Source organism: Engystomops pustulosus, chromosome 4 (genome assembly GCF_040894005.1).
Source record: "Engystomops pustulosus chromosome 4, aEngPut4.maternal, whole genome shotgun sequence".
Lineage (NCBI taxonomy): Eukaryota > Metazoa > Chordata > Amphibia > Anura > Leptodactylidae > Engystomops > Engystomops pustulosus.
This window is the reverse complement of record NC_092414.1, coordinates 177592237-177612230: the sequence shown is the minus strand read 5'-3', so window position 1 is coordinate 177612230 and position 19994 is coordinate 177592237. Positions and strand designations below refer to the sequence as shown.

General features: G+C 42.7%; 1 protein-coding gene across 1 annotated transcript in view; it reads right to left on the bottom strand.

The window, feature by feature from the left end:
• Nucleotides 1-1117: 1117 nt before the first annotated feature.
• Nucleotides 1118-19994, bottom strand: part of DIS3L (DIS3 like exosome 3'-5' exoribonuclease) — a 32807-nt gene continuing 13930 nt past the window's right edge. The window contains exons 3-17 of the mRNA XM_072148695.1: nt 19720-19848; nt 19393-19528; nt 14558-14734; nt 14397-14475; nt 13003-13179; nt 12742-12911; nt 12489-12650; nt 12142-12386; nt 11819-11911; nt 10613-11140; nt 8997-9151; nt 7247-7413; nt 6990-7135; nt 5846-6017; nt 1118-2563 (exon numbers count right to left, since the gene is read on the bottom strand). Coding sequence (XP_072004796.1) covers nt 2258-2563; nt 5846-6017; nt 6990-7135; nt 7247-7413; nt 8997-9151; nt 10613-11140; nt 11819-11911; nt 12142-12386; nt 12489-12650; nt 12742-12911; nt 13003-13179; nt 14397-14475; nt 14558-14734; nt 19393-19528; nt 19720-19848 — 2842 coding nt within the window. The 3' untranslated portion in view covers nt 1118-2257. The remainder of the gene's footprint in view (nt 2564-5845; nt 6018-6989; nt 7136-7246; nt 7414-8996; nt 9152-10612; nt 11141-11818; nt 11912-12141; nt 12387-12488; nt 12651-12741; nt 12912-13002; nt 13180-14396; nt 14476-14557; nt 14735-19392; nt 19529-19719; nt 19849-19994) is intronic.

The window sequence follows — 19994 nt, the reverse complement described above, 5'->3', positions numbered from 1 at the left end:
AAGGTATAGGACCTTAAATGACATAATCCTGCTCACATGAACGGTTGAGTAATGAGGCATTAAGCATAGGTAGGAGTAAATGGGAGGGACCAGTCAAGCAGGACACACCCCCTCTTCCTGGTAATATAAGATAAAAGTTGAGTTATGAGGAAGTAGCAGCTGTCTGCCCATTACTTGAATATGAGATTTTTTTTGCTGCAGTCAGGGAGACGAGGCAGAGGCTTTATTTGAGCATTTACTTCAGGAGATGGGAATCACCTGTTTGCTAACATGTCCCTGGGACTCGCATGTGAATGCTGGCAGGGGGACAGGTAAGGAACTCAGCATTTTGTTTTAAAAAACCTGTTTGGATTATACATTACCATGTCTATGGGAACCTGTCCCCTTCTAAGTACACACTTCCATAAAGGGTGAATGCAAGGACTAGAGCAAAGCGAATAAATATAAGCTTTAGTTGTGAGTAAATTCAATATAAATAAACCAAAAAGCTCCCACTGAGTCCGTGTGATCAGGCATATGCTGGTAAGTACATAGATATCTGCAAAATATAATTGGTCACAATAACGAAAAAGGGGAGAGCACAAAGGATAAGTAAAAATAGTGCAAAAGTACATATTGCCATGTGTCCCTGCACAAAAACCCTAAACACTTATGATTAGATTGCCATCGACCAAGAGGCAACAAAAAGCCCCGTACGTATCGCCAGTCTTGCCCCTTTTTGGTTAATGTGACCTGTTATTTTTTGCAGATATCTATGTACTTACCAGATGTGCCTGACCACACTGACCCTGTGGGAGCTTTTTGGTTTATTTACAGGTTTTGAATCCAGTTGTAAGTAAATGAATTCAATAAAGTTAAAATTTATACCCATCCGCATAAAAACAACAACTTGTAATTGCTATCCATGGCCTCGTAAAATCGACCTTTAAAATTATGATAATGAACCTGAAGGGCTATTGCTGCAGATTCACAGGGTGCTACACTGCATGAGCATCTCCCTTCTCCAATTGTGTGCGCAATGTCCTTTGCTGCAGTAAAAGCACTTGTTGTCGTCCCCCTCCCCTCATGTTATGAGGGAGCAGTGGAGAGGACGACAGTGTAACAACCTGTCAAGCCAGAGCACTGAGGGCGTTTATTAGCATTATTATAAAAGTTGATTTTGGAAGGAAGGATGCATAGATAACAAGTATAAGATTACCACAGTCACTGTATCTTTGAGTGTTGGATTTTGATGATCGATTTCATTTAATGTCAATTAGACAGTCAGTCTGCAGTTCAGGCCTTAATAAACTGCACAGACCAATAACGAGTTGTAGTTCAACCAATGGATCTGCAGTCTATTGTTTGCAGCCTATGTGTCATGTGTGAGGTCTATGATGGTAGATAGCATGGGGCTGTGGAAACCAAAGCTGTGTGCATGCGCCTGTAGAAAAGCATTTGTCAATTTACTAGCCATTAAATCAACAGCGACAAAAACAAAGTTTGTGCAGGGATCTTTACAATCGCATATATCCTGCTGCCCACCCACCTGATGATTGTATTGTAAAGTCCTCAATAAATACACCCTGGGACTTGCTGCATGTACTGGCCTCTTTACATTACCATAAACATGTACAATGGACTGTAGGTGGTAAGCGCCAGAACTGGCACCAAGATGCATGTGTATGGCATTATGATGATATGGGGAAAATGCTACAATGAAATGTACAGGCGAGACCCACACATGCACAACTCTACATCATCTCCATAGAAGTCACGCTAGATGCTGGATTCTCCAACACGTTCTCCATTCAGAGCGGATTTAGCCGGATGTAGGAGCCACATATAGTCATGCTCCGTGCAAACGCCACAATAGTTTATGTAGGGTCACAAGATCTCATAACACAACATTCCCCAGGAATATAAACTTTTATGCAAGATTTTCTTTAAAAAAAAAAAAAAAAAATAATAGAAAAATACTCTGTCTATTTAAGATACAATAAAACTATATACATAACAGATGTCCTAAAAATCCCATGAAGGTTTGCTGAGCAGGTTTCAGAGGCCAAAGCATAGATCATAAACTGTAAAAGATGCTTCAAGTCCTAAGGATATGCAGGTAGCACACGGTTAGTATGGTTGTAGATTAAAAAAAATTCTTAAAACATAAAAGCTTCCACTATAAGACTCGCCACTAAAAAGATTTCTGATATCATGGATCAGGTTACTAATCTAGTGTCCATTTAGGTAGTGAAGGATCAGAGGACTGATTTCAGTATTATTGTCCGGACACATCCAGCAGTGCCAGCTCATGAATCTCCTGTAGCAGTGAGTACAGGCTACTTCCCTGGGTCTGCTGGTACTCCTGGTGCTGTGTGGCAGCTCGCTTTACTGCAGCCTCCTCTTCCTTTGCCAGCTGAGCCTCTATTGCTGTACGAGTAACCTCTCTGACCAGATCATTCCTGCCCTGGTTAGCGGTGGACATGGAGAGTTGATCTTCCGGAGTTACATGTGGTTTGTTGCTGACGATCTCCAAGCGGATGCTGTCTGCATGACAGCGGGACGTCTGTATCCGAATTCTTACCTAGTAGAGATTTTGAAAAATAGGAGTGAGTAAGGCCTCATGCACATGACCGTTATAGGGGCGTTATCTGGCCGCAAAATTTGGTATAGTGTCTCACTGAAGCGTCAGAGACAGGAAAATGGTATACATACAAAAAATCCTGTAATAATGCAAGATGATGCCTAAAACACTGCTATAACTTATGGAGGACATGGAAGTGTCAAGTAATGTTTTCATCTATTCCTTGTAGATGATACTACAACACATACTGAGTGCTTTTTTTGTGGTGCTTTCCCAAACATTCCTATTCCTGACCAGACGCGGTAGTGTACAGTGTTGAGCCGCCGTACTGAGCAGACGCGGTAGTGTACAGTGTAGAGCCGCAGTACTGAGCAGACGTGGTAGTGTACAGTGTAGAGCCCCTGTACTGAGCAGACGTGGTAGTGTACAGTGTAGAGCCCCTGTACTGACCAGACACGGCAGTGTACAGTGTAGAGCCCCTGTACTGAGCAGACGTGGTAGTGTACAGTGTAGAGCCCCTGTACAGACCAGACACGGCAGTGTACAGTGTAGAGCCCCTGTACAGACCAGACACGGCAGTGTACAGTGTAGAGCCCCTGTACTGACCAGACACGGCAGTGTACAGTGTAGAGCCCCTGTACTGACCAGACGCGGCAGTGTAGAGCCCCTGTACTGACCAGACGCAGCAGTGTAGAGCCCCTGTACAGACCAGACGCGGCAGTGTACAGTGTAGAGCCCCTGTACAGACCAGACGCGGCAGTGTACAGTGTAGAGCCCCTGTACAGACCAGACGCGGCAGTGTACAGTGTAGAGCCCCTGTACAGACCAGACGCGGCAGTGTACAGTGTAGAGCCCCTGTACAGACCAGACGCGGCAGTGTACAGTGTAGAGCCCCTGTACAGACCAGACGCGGCAGTGTACAGTGTAGAGCCCCTGTACAGACCAGACGCGGCAGTGTACAGTGTAGAGCCCCTGTACAGACCAGACGCGGCAGTGTACAGTGTAGAGCCCCTGTACAGACCAGACACGGCAGTGTACAGTGTAGAGCCCCTGTACAGACCAGACGCGGCAGTGTACAGTGTAGAGCCCCTGTACTGACCAGACGCGGCAGTGTACAGTGTAGAGTCCCTGTACTGACCAGACGCGGCAGTGTACAGTGTAGAGCCCCTGTACTGAGCAGACGCGGCAGTGTACAGCGTAGAGCCCCTGTACTGAGCAGACGCGGTAGTGTACAGCGTAGAGCCCCTGTACTGAGCAGACGCGGTAGTGTACAGCGTAGAGCCCCTGTACTGACCAGACGCGGTAGTGTACAGTGTAGAGCCGCTGCACTGGCCAGACACGGTAGTGTACAGTGTAGAGCCCCTGTACTGACCAGACACGGTATTGTGCACTATATAGCGGCTATATTTGGTTTTGCACTTGAATGTGACCGAGCTATAAACAGGGAAGGTGACAAATGTACAGGATGGAACAGGCCTGTGAAGCAGGACCTTATGGTCCTAAGGATAGAAAACCAATAAACCTCTAGAAATATTTTAGCTATTGGCGTACCGATCAGGGTCGCGACTGGGCCCCTGGAAAAGAAGATATTACAGGGTGGCCCGGGCTGCACGCTAGGAAGATTTGACATCCATGGGCCCGGGCCCTCCTGTAATCTTCCGCTTCAGTTCCGCCCATAGCTGCATTGAGCGGGGCGGGCGGTACAGCTGATAGCCAAGACAGAGCAGGAAGTGATGCGCAGTGAGACCTCCTGCTCTGTTAGTCTTTTCAGCAGCGGCGCTCGGGCCGGCCGTAATGACGTCATTACGCTGCCGGCGCTGCAAAGAAGACAGTCGCTCATCACCTATGCCGAGGAGGAGGTGAGGTGAGGTGAGTATATTTATTTTTTCCTCCATCTTGCTTTCAGGAAATATGGGGTGAGGGAGGGAGTAGCACCAAGTATGTAGTAAGGGGGTGGGAGTGTTAATAATGGCTCTTAATATGTAATAAGGTGGGGGATAATAATAGCTCCAAGTATTGAATGAAGGGGTGGGAGGTTTAATAATGGATCCTTGTTTGTATAAAGGTGGTGGTGGTGGGGGGGGGATAATAATGGCATCTGGTGTGCAATAAGGGCGCAAGTGGGGATAAAAATGGCTCCTAGTATGTAATAAAGGGTTGGGGGGTAATAATGGCTCCTAGTATGTAATAAGGGGGGTGGGGAATATAATAATGGTTCCTGCTATGTAATAAGGGGGGTGGGGAATATAATAATGGTTCCTGCTATGTAATAAGGGGGGTGGGTGGGAAATAGTGGCTGCTGTTATGTAATAAGGGGAGTGGGGAAGTAATAATAACTACTGGTGTGTAATAGGGCAGAATAATGGCTCCTGGTATATTATAAAAGGAGCCTGGGAGCAATGGCTCCTGGACTATATAAAATAAGAGGGAGGATGGGCACTCGTTGCTGGAATGTTAATGGGGGGTACTGCTTTGCTAAATAATAATGAATAGGAGTAAACATAAATGAATGATAGGATGTCGTTGCTGTATAACAGTTAGTAGGTGCTGCATATAAATTACGAGAGTTTTTATCTCATGTGACATTATACTGTAAGTGACGTGGTGTTCTTAGGGATGCAATGTGAGATGTGCTGCCTGGAGCTGAAGACGTCTCGTGGTGAATTCTGTAGCGTTAAGTCACAACTGGAGAAGTTATCAAAATTCTGTAACTGATGGAGAAGAAGAAGCGTCATCTGTGAGGAGCCATCAAGATGAAGACCAGAACAGATCAAAGGTAGAAGATTGAAGCTACAACTGAGCTATATAGTAAGTGATCTCTATATCTCCTTTATGGCAGCCCTGGTGTGCAGGGATTTTTTTTGGGCGCTATATAGTATTCTGTACTTGTATATATTTATGTATGTAGTGTATTTATTACTGCAGTATTATTAGTATTGTACAGGTATGTGAGTACTGGTGTGGGGATAAGTATTTATGTGCACCTATATTTGAGTGTTACTTGTATGGTGTGTGTGTATTTGTATGTGTAGCGTATATATAGTGTGTGTAGAGTACAGTGTGTGTAGTAACGTGTTATGCATATGTACTGTATGTGTGCTTATGTCTGTGTAGTGTATATATGGGGCCCCGATTCTAAGTTTGCACCGGGGCTCACTGGGGTCTTGTTACGCCACTGATTTTACCCTCAATTTTCCAGACTCCCCTACTAAAATCAAGTGTGCCAGCTAACAAGAGGTTGTACTAATAATGGAATAAGAGTTTAGATTTACTTTTACTCACAGTTACATGGTCAAATAAACAGAATGAGGTTTCCTTTGCTCCCTCTGTTATTAATGTGATCCGATCAGAGAGACGATGCAAGGATCCAGCTGTCCATTTGCTACAGTGACCAGAAAAAGATAAAACAAGGCCTTCGGTGTTCTTGAGATATGCCGGTCCTTTTATGCCATACCTGTGTCAATACATAAAAAGTGCACGTTAAAGTAAACCAGTCATTAAAAACGGCAGAATAAACATTATTACTCACCCCCACCCCCTACTGTGCCTTTGAAAAGTGCAGTACTAGTGTCCTGTCTTACTCTCTATTAAGCACCTTAAGCGGAGTTACTGTCACTTTGGTTGTCAATACTTTTAATGGATTTAAAATAAAAATGTTGTGAATTTTCTAAAAATAAAGACACTGGCCTCCCATGTTCTGAATTTTGTGTATAAAATATTCACATCAGGAGCGGTGAAAGCTTTGTCTCCAAATAAATCAATCAATAATAGATTAAAAAGTGACCCACAAAATTACATATGCCCTTATACGTTACAGCAAAAAAAAAAAAAAAAAAAAAAGGAGAATCCCTTCTATAACTCATTCAGAATGAAAAATACTTTAAAGAAAATCTACCATCAAAATCCAGCATGGTAAAATAGGGACACTTACTGATAGACCCAGGCAGAGACTGTGGTAATCTTCTTATATTTGTTATCCTATGCCTCCTCCCTTCTAAAATGCTAAGTTCATTTTAGAGGGGAGGAGGCTATGAATAATTATTAAAAAGATTACCACAGTCACAGTTACTGGATCTATAAGGTTCCCTGGTTTATCATGCTCAATTTTGATGGTAGATTTCTCTTAATACCAACCCAAGCAAGAATTCCCTTTAACGCTTCTATAGAGAATTCCAGCTGCAAGGCTTCATGCACACATCATGTGCTCACCCAGGGTGAAGAACATGGCTTGGTGGCTAAGGAAGGGGGATTGAGCGCTCTTTACCCCTCCCCTCTCCATAGGCAGAGGTCCGGCTTGGTCACAGTATGGTGAGACACGGTGATCGGGTACCACAGACCTCTATGGGGGCCCTGATCTGTCCACAATTAGTGCATCCACATCACAACTCACAATGCAATTGTGTGCCTTAGCTGGAGAGGCATTTACCTGGGTATGAACAGTAAGACTCCATTGGTGCGGATGGAGTATATTATGGCATCACAGATGCAGCGCTGGTCGCTGTCTGGGTCCTTATCTCTGAAGAACATGCACTGGAAGAGCTCTGTGGACTGCTTCTGGCAATGCTGCGCCGCCTGCAATGTACACAGATGCCAATATTAGCGGCGGATAACAGAACTAAAAGAAGTAGAGAGAAAGTTTTAAACAGTACAAAACGTGAGCATATAATGCAGCAGACATCTCACCCGGTTGCGATTATTGATGTGACGACAAAGCTCCTCCAAGTCTTTGTTTCCAAGAAGATGCTCTTTTGTACCATTACTGATAGCAGCCAGGAGAAGTCGATGTACGATGATATCAGCATAGCGCCGGATCGGGGAGGTGAAGTGTGTGTATTTATCAAGGGCCAATCCTTAAAAAGAAATGCTTAAAATGTATTCAGAAACTTTCACAATTTATAGAAAATACAACTTTATTAAAGTATTGGACACTTTACTTCATGTTTTTGTAATGTGTGTGTAAGTGTGGGGGCAAGATTTAAGGATATATGTAAAGTGAAGCCTCCTGTCTCTTACCTCATCAACCAGACATTCCTGATCATAATAAAGCCACAGATAGAGGGTCATGTGATCTCTAACTGCCCATGTGCAATCACCCTGCCAGGACCTTGAGCTTATATTCATGAATCATAACGTCCTGGCAGGGCGATTGCTCATGGAATGAGAGATCACATGACCCTCCATCTGCAGCCATTTTATGGACAGGAATGTCTGACTGATGAGGTAAAAGACAGGAGGCTTCACTTTACATATCAGGAAAGCAGAGCAGAACTATTAATAGATGTATATTGACACACACACATTACAAAACCCCCCACCTTCCACCCATTATCCTCAAAATACGACCTAGTGGAAGTTATTGCTACAGCTCCCCCCACGTCATACATTCGTATTAGTAGATAATTTAGATACTGCAAGAGGTTGTGACATGGGAGAAAAATTCATGGGATAAAATCACAGGCAGCTGCGCTACAAATGCGCCACGAGCAGGGTACCTGGACAAGAAGGGGTCATTATAGGAAAACTTTATTCTAATCATGAGAGAGTAGGGACAATAATTCTAATAGAAATTCAGTTACAAGTAATACAGCATGAAATTCAGGGTTTGGAGATATGCCATTCCATAAGATGATGATATGACGGTCTCTTAATAAATTTTGCTTTGCGGAGAGTTATAAGAATGTTAGAAAAGTTGACATGATGGTTTTTAAATAAAAAATGTTGCTTTTTTGTTCATAAATACTGGGATCGGAAAATAATGAGATTACAGGTGGTCCCCTACTTCAAAACACCCGACTTACAGACAACCCCTAGTTACAAACGGACCTGAGGATATTGGCAATTTACTCTACTTTAGCCTTGGGCTACAATAATCAGCTGTAACAGTTATCACAGGTGTCTGTAATTAAGCTTTATTGTTAATCCTGATTCTTACGACAATCCAACATTTTTAAAAACAAATGGTCACAGAGATCAAAAAAAATATTAGGTTGGAGCTACAATTATAAGCTATACATTTCCGACTTACACACAAATTCAACTTAAGAACAGACCTACAGACTGTTCTTAAGTACAGTAACCCGGGGACTGCCTGTATTGTACATGGAAATAGAGTCACAAGAGATTCTTGATAGGCTGGTTATGTTGAGGTTTGTGATGACAGGACTACAGTGTGTAAATTATGTAGATTTTTTTGTTCAACAATAAATATGAATTCTTGTTCATGGAAAAATAAAAACTCCCCCTAAAAATAAGACCTAGTGCGTTTTTAGGAGCAAAATATAAAAGGCATAGTCTTATTTTTTGGGATACGGTATTACTGTACTTGGTTTTACTTCTCACATTTGTTAGTCCAGACTTGTATCCAATGTTACAGAATAGTAAACTACTGGTCAGGGTCTATTACTACATGACTACCCCCATCCACAAAACTCACCATAGTGACAAAACTCATCCTCTGTGTAGGATCCGGTAGAGAAATACTGAGCATTGGACATGGCCTGTGTCGCCATCGCTCGCAATAACCGGTTCACCAAAGGATCAGATGGGTCAATTGCTTTATCCAAAGAATCAGCCAAAGTCTTGTTTGTTCTGGTGAAGTAAATTATAAAGGTATAAATGTAATGATATATTGCATTAACAGGTAGTAAAGAAAACATTGTGATGACCGGGTCATTTCTAAAAAAAAACCTCACTTCTTAACTAACTTTTATTTAATGTACACTCACCGGCCACTTTATTAGGTACACCATGCTAGTAACGGGTTGGACCCCCTTTTTCCTTCAGAACTGCCTCAATTCTTCGTGGCATAGATTCAACAAGGTGCTGGAAGCATTCCTCAGAGATTTTGGTCCATATTGACATGATGGCATCACACAGTTGCCGCAGATTTGTCAGCTGCACATCCATGATGCGAATCTCCCGTTCCACCACATCCCAAAGATGCTCTATTGGATTGAGATCTGGTGACTGTGGAGGCCATTTGAGTACAGTGACCTCATTGTCATGTTCAAGAAACCAGTCTGAGATGATTCCAGCTTTATGACATGGCGCATTATCCTGCTGAAAGTAGCCATCAGATGTTGGGTACATTGTGGTCATAAAGGGATGGGCATGGTCAGCAACAATACTCAGGTAGGCTGTGGCGTTGCAACGATGCTCAATTGGTACCAAGGGGTCCAAAGAGTGCCAAGAAAATATTCCCCACACCATGACACCACCACCACCAGCCTGAACCGTTGATACAAGGCAGGATGGATCCATGCTTTCATGTTGTTGACGCCAAATTCTGACCCTACCATCCGAATGTCGCAGCAGAAATCGAGACTCATCAGACCAGGCAACGTTTTTCCAATCTTCTACTGTCCAATTTCGATGAGCTTGTGCAAATTGAAGCCTCAGTTTCCTGTTCTTAGCTGAAAGGAGTGGCACCCGGTGTGGTCTTCTGCTGCTGTAGCCCATCTGCCTCAAAGTTCGACATACTGTGCGTTCAGAGATGCTCTTCTGCCTACCTTGGTTGTAACGGGTGGCGATTTGAGTCACTGTTGCCTTTCTATCAGCTCGAACCAGTCTGCCCATTCTCCTCTGACCTCTGGCATCAACAAGGCATTTCCGCCCACAGAACTGCCACTCACTGGATGTTTTTTCTTTTTCGGACCATTCTCTGTAAACCCTAGAGATGGTTGTGCGTGAAAATCCCAGTAGATCAGCAGTTTCTGAAATACTCAGACCAGCCCTTCTGGCACCAACAACCATGCCACGTTCAAAGGCCTCAAATCACCTTTCTTCCCCATACTGATGCTCGGTTTGAACTGCAGGAGATTGTCTTGACCATGTCTACATGCCTAAATGCCGCCATGTGATTGGCTGATTAGAAATTAAGTGTTAACGAGCAGTTGGACAGGTGTACCTAATAAAGTGGCCGGTGAGTGTATATAAGATCACATTGTACAGAGCCATCAAAATTACAAGCCAAGGGAACCAGTGAGTAAAAGAGACCCGGCTTTATTAACTTTAGCAGAGTAAGGTGCTGGTAGTGACTATTGAACTCACCGAGTATCGATGGAGAATTCCTTCGCATGTGCACACTCTTTCAACTCTTTAAAAAATTCCTGCCGTGGTGGAGGGTGAAGTCGGAGCAATGCCTGCTGGGGGAAGCTCTCCCAAATCTTTTTGGCTACCCAGTGATTAGCCATAATCATACATTCTGCTATAGTCTCATGAACCTGTAAAGGCTGCTTAGGAACCAGGTCATCAATGCTATGTCCCTCCCCCAACTGGACTCGAATTTCTACCCCTTCCAACTCCAGGGCACCATGCATATCCCTCCGTGACCTGACAGCTTGAGCGACCTCGGTGAGTTTACGTATTGCCCATAGGAGACGATCCCGTTGAACAGAGTCCTGTATAAGGGGTTGTAGCTCAGCCTCAGTGCTAAGTGGCTCAAGATCCCCGTCCAGCAGCTGTTGAGCCACCTCATAACTCAGCTTGTAAGAAGAGCGGATGATGGTCCGTCCATACCACACTCTGCGGATCTCATAGGTTGTACTGTCCAACTCCCACATTACACTCACTGCATACCTAGGGGAAGGGGGGAAAGGAAATGGAAATTTTGTTTGCACAAATAATGAGAAGAATATAAAATCACACGCTAAGCATATAAGATAATTTAGTGTAAACGATGGTACGGCTTACAAATAGTCTAGTTATTACATTGCATAACAGACTAATAAACACATTGGTAAAAAGGACAGTCCCCTTACATGTTATAAAGCTCACAGTTCACATTGATGTCTATAGGTGGTGCTCTGGATACTGGATGGTACACGTATATTCCAGCCTAATCTCAATGTCAGAAAAAATTATGGCTCCATTATTTTAACTACAAATGTACACTGTCAAACATGATATCCGAGTTTACATACCCAGACCCTGTTTCTGCTGCCTACAAATCATAGAAACTATAGAGGGGGAAAGTCCAGAGTATAGCAGCTAAGCTCATAATCATATGAATTGGAGCAAAGCCGTAGTACCTTGCTTGGCCACTACACAGTAGATGTCATCTATCTAGACCCAGAAGAAGCCAGAATGGTCTCAGCACTGAGACCCCCACTGATCAGCAAGTTAGGCCCTATCCTGTGGATAGGGGGGCCTAACTTGCGTTCGTGGGAAAACCCCTTTTAACACTACTTGAAATAATAATAATCTTTATTTATATGCTGCCATCAAATTCTGTAGTCATCCTCTCTGAAGCTTTACCTGTCCACACCACCAAGCAAGGAGCACAGATCTGCGCTGAGAATATGAGGAAGCATGTCAAATCGCCGGTCAGCAAGATAATATGTGGTGGCCCTGTGTAAAGAGATAAGGAGAAAAAAATTGCATATAGAAAGTACTGTTTCATAATGCTTGTTAATTTTTTTATTTTTTGGGGGAAGTAAGGGGGGGGGGGGTTAGAGAATTGAAAGCACTTGGTGTCTCAACTTTTCTTAAAAAAAAAAAAAATAGTTTCAAGACCCCTTACATAAGAGATACAATGGTAGCATTGCACATTAGATACACATCACTAGGAACTCACGGACCTGGCCTTGGCTTCTATATCAGTGTAGGAGTTTGGCTTCACAAAGTGGGTGACATCTGCAATGTGAACACCAAGCTCTAAGTGCCCACTCTTCAGAGTGCGAATGGATAGGGTGTCATCCACATCCTCACAGCCTTTTGGGTCTATGCTGAATACCAAATGAGTCTCGCGCAAGTCCCGTCGATTGCATTCTTCCAGGGAAACTTGCCATGGGTTTTCCGGAGTGTTAGTTGGCATTTCTGCCAGCTGTTAAGAGATAGATATAAAATGTCCTCAATAACACAAAGCAGAGTATAAAACTTTATAACTGAACAGGGCCACTTATTCTATTAGGGGAGTAAAACTGACCTGTGCTTCAGAGAAAGGGTTCGTGCTAATACTGTTTTCTACTAAAATAGCTGCAATTTCTGCTTCCAGGTCCCCAATCCGTCCTAGGGCTCGCACAAAGTGACCGTTTGGATAAAGCGAGTGGGATTCCCAGGAATCTATCCTCACCACCACTCTATAATCCTAAATGACAAATGTTAAGCCATTACCATGTGGTCACAGCCATGGCACATAAGCCTAAGGAAGTGTTGTACAATAGGTCAGTGTAATGTACCTGCAAAGTCTCGGCTTGCTGGGTGCTGATACGAATTTTAGGAATTCTATAATCCCAAGGAGTCACGAGAACTTTCTGAGCATTTTTGCCCTGAGTCTGTGTTTCTTCCTTTGATGGAAAAGTAACCACATAATCCCGCCAATTCCTCTGCAGCACCCCCACAACACGACCTGGAAATAAACATGTCAAAAAGTAGCAAGCGTCCATATCTATCATATCCCAAGACAATGGTCTATATTGTCTATGTACATGCCTACTCACCAGTCATCATAACCTCACTCTGTGTATCCACTGCTCTCTCATCCGCCTCATTCTCACACAGGGCCCCAATTCTTCCTCTCCAGTCAGATTTTGGAAGAATTTCCACAGCCACCACGTCTCCATGGATTGCTCTGTTCCGGGCTTTAGTACCATGGATCAGCACATCACTCTGTAAGTCTAGGATATCAAAAATCTACAGTTACATTTTCAGGTCTGTGGTTCTAGAACAGGTTCCTTTAACCAACAGCAAACTTTAAGCTTCTGTACAATAGGGGAGATTTATCAGAAGTGTCTAAGCACAGGACTGTTAAAGTTGCCCAAGGCAACCAATCAGAGTTCAGCTTTCATTTTCCCACAACTGTTTATAAAATGAAAGCTGAGGTCTCATTGGTTGTCATGAACAACTACAACAGTTCTGCTCTTCTGATAAATGAGTCCCCTTAATGAGTCTATAGGGACGATACTGATATGTTATTTGTAACTAGGCATCATAATAGAGTAATAGATCTGCTTTAGACTTCTATAGCTATTTAAGATACTCCTTAAGGGAAGAGAAGAGGGATGTACAGGTCTAATGAGCTACAAGCAGCTACAGGGACAAGAGGATGTTTATGTAAGGAAAGTTCTATTTTTAATTTTTATTTATTGTTTTGGGGTTTTTTTTGCACAAACATAGTAAATAATAAAAACACATATCATTTGGTCGCAGTAAGCCAAAACATTTATTATGGGTCCAATGATTCTAAAAGGCAACAAAAATCACAAGAAGTTCACAATGGACTTCAGGGTTCAGAGAGTTATAAGGATGCGCCAAAGAAATTAAGATAATTATATTTGAATAAATGCAGATGTTGGTTTATGGGGAAAAAAAAAATTTACATCCCCCCCACCACCATAAATAAACCCTAATGCAAGACGCTGTGTTATTTTTGGATAAACACTTATGGATACACTTGTCTTTGGTTACATACTACTAGTAGCCACATGTATCCATTTCCATCTTTGCAGACCGTTTGTGAGGACATTGTATGTTAAATGATCAAATAAGAAATTACATAATATAAGTAAACCCAATGTTTGCGTTCAGGGTCCAGGACAACCCTGACCAATCATAGCCATGGTTAGTTGCCAGGGGTCTCAAATTGACAGATTGGGTGTCCGGCCGCCAAACTAGCAATGTGTCCGGGTCATAAGGCAGAACCCGGATCTGCTCATATCTAGTGATAAGTGTAATTAATAACTGAACCACAGTTTTAGACTAGGGATCCATGAGCACCTCTGGATGCAATGTGCTCCCCTTGTAGAAACTTGCATGAAATCTAAAAGGTCATAATTGGGATCTGATCAGAAACACATGACGTTACATGGAGTAGAGGTCAAAATAAAAGAGTTACCTGTATTTTTTCCTGCTAGGCCCTGTAGTCGCACAAATGCTTCCAATTGGGAGCGATGCTTGTTAACACTGAGCACACCCTGCAGAGGGACGATCCAATCAGCTCACCACAATGTAATCACTACCTATACCACATTCTCACAACACTGGGACTGGGCTCACCTGCTTATATCTTCCAGACTTAATTCCTGCTTCCAGAACTTCCAGCGGAAGATGTTCCTGGTACTCCTTACCATTACTCTCCCGACTATCGCTTTCACGTTCATAAAGGGTCTGCCGCACAGACTCGTACAGTTCCCGAGCTCCTTTTAGATCTGGCCAGAAGGTTTCCAAGTAATTCTGTAATAAAAATCATAAATCACGATAATATTTGCGGTAGGGAACAGACGGAAGATTCAGCCACACTAGTCTTTACCGTATTAAACAACCCAAAGGTAGGGAATAAAATGTCCTTTCTAGAATTCCCTCTACAGAGGATGTAAAAAGTAAATAAATACATTTTATTTTTAATTTGCGACCATATGGCGGAAATAACATGTTACCTTTATTCTGCGGATCAGTAATATTCAAAATGATACAGAATTTTTTCCCCTGTTGGATTCTACAATAAAATCACAATTCTTTTTTTTTTTTTTTTTTTTTTTGCTTGATGAGCTTTTCATTGGTACCATTTGGCGTATGTGCAACTCTGTTACCTTTTTAGGAAGCTTTGTTAAAAAGGGGGCCACAAACTCAGCAATATCAAATATGGGAGTTCTTTGTGCGTTTTTAACATAATACAATGGTTTTTATGGGAAAGGGGGATGTTTAGTTTATAGTTACATTTTGTTTAAACAATTTTATTTACTTATATTTTGAAGAAGTTGGAATATTCTGATAGAAACTATGGTATCGCAGTGTAAGCATACAGAGCCAGGAGATTAATGGTTCGGTCTGGCCCCTTACTACCATGGCACCACATTGGTACCATCCAAGCATATGCAATTATTGCAATGTAACAGTATGCGGCGACCATACTGTCCACCACAACATACAATTACACCTTGGTGTGTCTAAAGATTAATGACCTCAGCCTTCATAGTGGAGGCCATTATTGAGCTGCAGAGGTCATTTGCTATAGATGTGACATCACTGCAGCAGACTACATAATATTAATAATTAATTCATCTCTATATAGCGCCATCATATTCCGTAGCGCTTTACAACTCAAAGTGGACATATACAAATAAAATAAGACCGAGCACAGTCATATGGAACAATAGGAGTGAGGGCCCTGCTCACAAGAGCTTACAGTCTATAAGTGGATGACACAAGAGCTTACAGTCTAAGTGGATGACACAAGAGCTTACAGTCTATGAGGATGAAAGGGGTGACACGAGAGGTATAAGAGCTTGTATAATGGTCAAGCAAGGCTTTATAAGTGAACACAGTAAAATAATTTAATAAATAAAGATGCTGCTGCTTGAACCAGCCATCAGCCACCACCTAATATACAAAATGCAGGGTCATTTGGACTGCAGAGAAGCCTGGAGCTTGGAATCTGGTGTTTGCCGGATAACAGAGGGGAGTAGGACAAAAGGTGGGTTAAAGTAAAGAGAGCTGAAATGATATGCATTTTAGTGATTTCAATTGCGAGAAATAGGCAGATTCTAGAGAGGTTTCTGAGATGCATGTGGCAAGAAGTTGAATATCGGTGCATTTGAGAGGTCGGAGTCCAGCACAACCCCAAAACAGGGCCTGCTGCCTCGGGCTTATGGTGACCCCACAGACCGATATGCAGAGTTCAGGGTAGGGTTGGTTAGTGTCAAGCAACTAGCGACAATGGAAAAAAAAAAAAAAAAAAAAAAGGAGAAGAGAGAAAAAAAGGAAACACTGAGACAGTGTGAGAAAGTGAGAATTAGGAAGAAAATCAAGAGAGTGCAGTGTCCTTCAGGCCAATAGAGCGAAGCAGTTCTATGTCCTGAACATAAGTTTGAAGTGGAGAAAGTCTGCAGATTTTCGTGACCTTCTCCACAGACGTTTGACACTCCTGCGAAGAAAACGGGTTCGGGGCATGTGCCAGGGTTGCTGACCTTTGTGTCGAAAGGCTCGGACTGAGGGAGGTGCCACCTCCTCCGAGGCCCTTTGAGGAAATTATTGTAATGGTTAGTAGCCAGGTTAGGACAGGAGAGAGAGGAGATGGGGACAGCGATGACTTCACAGTTTCTGCAAGGTGGTGAGCACTAATAGCACGTGGGTTCTGCCAAGTATGATAATTGGGCATACCCTGTGCAGGAGATAAACTATTTACAGTAAATGAGAGAAGGTTATGGTCAGGTAGTAGCAAGATAATACTGTATTATTGAAGTCAGAGACTAAAGAGAGTCGGGCAAAGGCCAAATCAAGGTTTCCCTCCTGGTGAGTAGGAGAATCAGAGAGTTGTAAGAGTCCTAAAGAGGGAGTTATAGAATCTGAGAGGGTGTCAATAGGGAATATCACAGTGGAAGCCAAGAAGCAAAGTGGTCGAGGAACCTGTAGGGTGACCCTAAGGACTACAGCCAAATGAAGAGAGAATGGTTGAAAAAGTCGGAGGGTGTGGACCTCAAAAGTAGGGAAAGTGAGAGAGGGTACAGGAGGAAACTGCACCATGGAGAGAGGAGTATGTGGAGCAGTGAGAAAAAATTTTAAGCCGCCATAAGACAAAGCCGCAAGGGAAGCAGTGTCATCCTGCTGATCCATGTATCCATGACAGCCAGAAGGTCAAAGGACTTAGAAAAAACCCGGTACACACTGACTGGGCATTATAACCAAACAGAAACAGCTGGTGACAGGTGGCAGCATGCTACACCAGGGTGGAGAAGAGGAAAGCATTATTACAAAATTCCAAATCCTGGAAACCCCTTTAACTCCAATGCCCCTACCATCAATATGCTAGATATCATAATAAGAACAAAATGTTAGTATTTTTTTTGTTCTGTAAGAAAATGGGGGAGAACAGTATCCAAGCGTATAAAATGTCAAGAACAGTACTTTTATTGAGGTGGCCTTTGTACAACACAGGAGACGCATTACTAATAGGGACGACGATGTATAAAAGGTCAAGAAAACAGAGAAACCATGTTAATGCATTCAAATGTATTCCAGCTTTATAATTCTATAGGGGTGTAGTCTATATTTGTAAGCCTCATCTATAAATTAAAAGGGTATTCCCATCTGGACATTTACATTAAATTTAATTCATTTGCCATATGTAAACATTTCTTCAATTGGGTGTTATTAAAAAAATGTTCCTGTGTAAAGATAATTTCTCTTAAAGGTAGCCATGTTGTCCCTTAGAAACGTGATGGCTTCCTCGGATACGACCACCTCAAATTTTGGCAGCAGTGGCCAGGCATACGCTATTGAGCCCTGCCTGACCACCTGGATTCAGCAATCATTACCACAGGACGACAGTGGGACATGCAGTAACTCCTCGGACATTTCATATACAAAAACCTTTTGTTTCTTTGTGCAATCCATCCAGCAGAGGTGGCCGTATCCAAGCACAGTCTTGTATCTAAGGGACCATATGACTACATTTATAAGAAATTATCTTCACACAGGTAAATATTTTTTAATAACATCTAATTAAAGAAATGTGTATACATGGCAGATTAATGAAATTGAATGTGAATGCCAAAACGAGAAAACCCCTTTCACCTAATAGAGGTTTCACATTACTGCTAGGGGGAGAGGAATCACATAATACAGAGCTGTCTGGCAGAAGGCTGACATGCATAATACAGAGCATTATTCTCAATCTCATTTCTAACTAAGTGTCTGTAATATAGTTTCTGATCGCTCAACAGGTTAGAAGCCAAAGTGCAAAAAAGACAATAAGGGTCAGTTTTACTTTAAGATCAAAAAACTAGACCAAGCATGCTCTGGCCAGTACCCACATCACCTTGTTCAGTCTGTGAAAAACAGACCCTGTGCTGGATAGATGTCAGGAACAAAGCAGTGTGCTGGGGACAGGAGTCCTTGCAATAGATAGATAGATAGAGAGCATGAGATATGATGCAAGGAGTCGACAGAACAGCAACATTGATCTATATTAATGAAGATTGTTTAGGGTTGCCATTTTGCCAGTAAACAGGGTCTCCTTGCATCATATTTAACTATAAGGAGTCCTGTCCAAGTCACTGTGCTCAATCCATTAATTCGGACCATTGCACGGTCAGTTTTTCATGGAATGAGCACAGTTGTGTGGTGCAGGTCTTACACCACATTTATTTACCATTTCAGAAACCTTTTGCTCCCTCAAAGGTGTAGAGCTGAATGATAAATGGGTGGAATTTAGCATAGTAGGGGGATGGGCTTTCAACGCGATACTGTGCCCAAAAAAAGCACATGCTGTCATGCTTTGTTGTAACAAAATTGAGCCAAATAATAGTTTAAGTTGCTGTTCACAGGCTGATGAAAACAAGTGCAGACCGATGTGTTTCACAGAAATAGGTGACTATTCTGGCAGGTACGGGATAATGTTAACTGCAGGGGCCCACTCCACTGAGACCATAGAAAGTAAGAGATCTAGAGGAACAATGTTAAAAAATTTCTACACACACTATGGGGGAGATTTAACATACACTGGTGTATGATAAAGCCCCAGCACACTCGGCTATGGCCAATATATCTTGAGGCTTATACCTTATGTATGTGCCGGCCGTGCTGCTTTGGCAGACGAAACTACACCAGATCCAACCTGTTTTTCGTAAAAGTCTGCAAACATTCAGGGGTGAATGTTCACATGCTTTTAGAAAGTGCTCTGGCACGAGAAAGGAACACTCCGTGCCCACTCCACCGGCATGCCCACATTGTGTGGAGGTAGCATAGTCATGAAAATTGTGACAATTTGTTGCAGTGCGCAAGAAATTGGAACTATTTCAGTGCTTCTTCACCAGAAAACAAACAGTGGTGGAAGCACTGATAAATGCCCCCTTATATGTATGCTTTAGTCTGAATGTGCTGCACACACTTACCTTAAATGATAAAACATAAACCCCTTCGGTTTCATTGCTGTACCTTCTGATGACATCCTCCTTTTCTGTCACCATGATGACTGGGACTGTAGCATAGCAGTGCTGGTAGTACCAGACACAAGAGTTGTAAATGCATCTGCAGACAACAGAAAACAAAAGCAAGTTCAGTATTGAGTATATAGTGTATGGTGTATTCTAGCATCACATCACTAGCGGGTAGAAACAGAGGATGGGACCATTGGTTTGAGAACCATCCTAATTCCCAAGTGGGTTCCATCTTCTGTGTGGAGCTTTCAGGTGTGTAATATAAACTCAGAGACACAATACCTTGTTTGCCAGTCTTCCACAGACTCTCCCATCTCCCGAGGAAGATAGGCGTAATGCTGGAACTCATTTGGGAAAAAGACGCAGTCATGCCGTGCATCACGGATCATAGAGCGGAGCTTTTTATACTGCCTGAAAACACAAAATGTTGCATTCATTGCATCTTAATGGTTATTAAGGAGTCTACAACATCTGTAACCAACTCCCAGAGGCATGTTATAGTGTAATGCACCAAGATTTCAAAACTACCTTTATTCTAAGAAATTTTGAGTTCAATC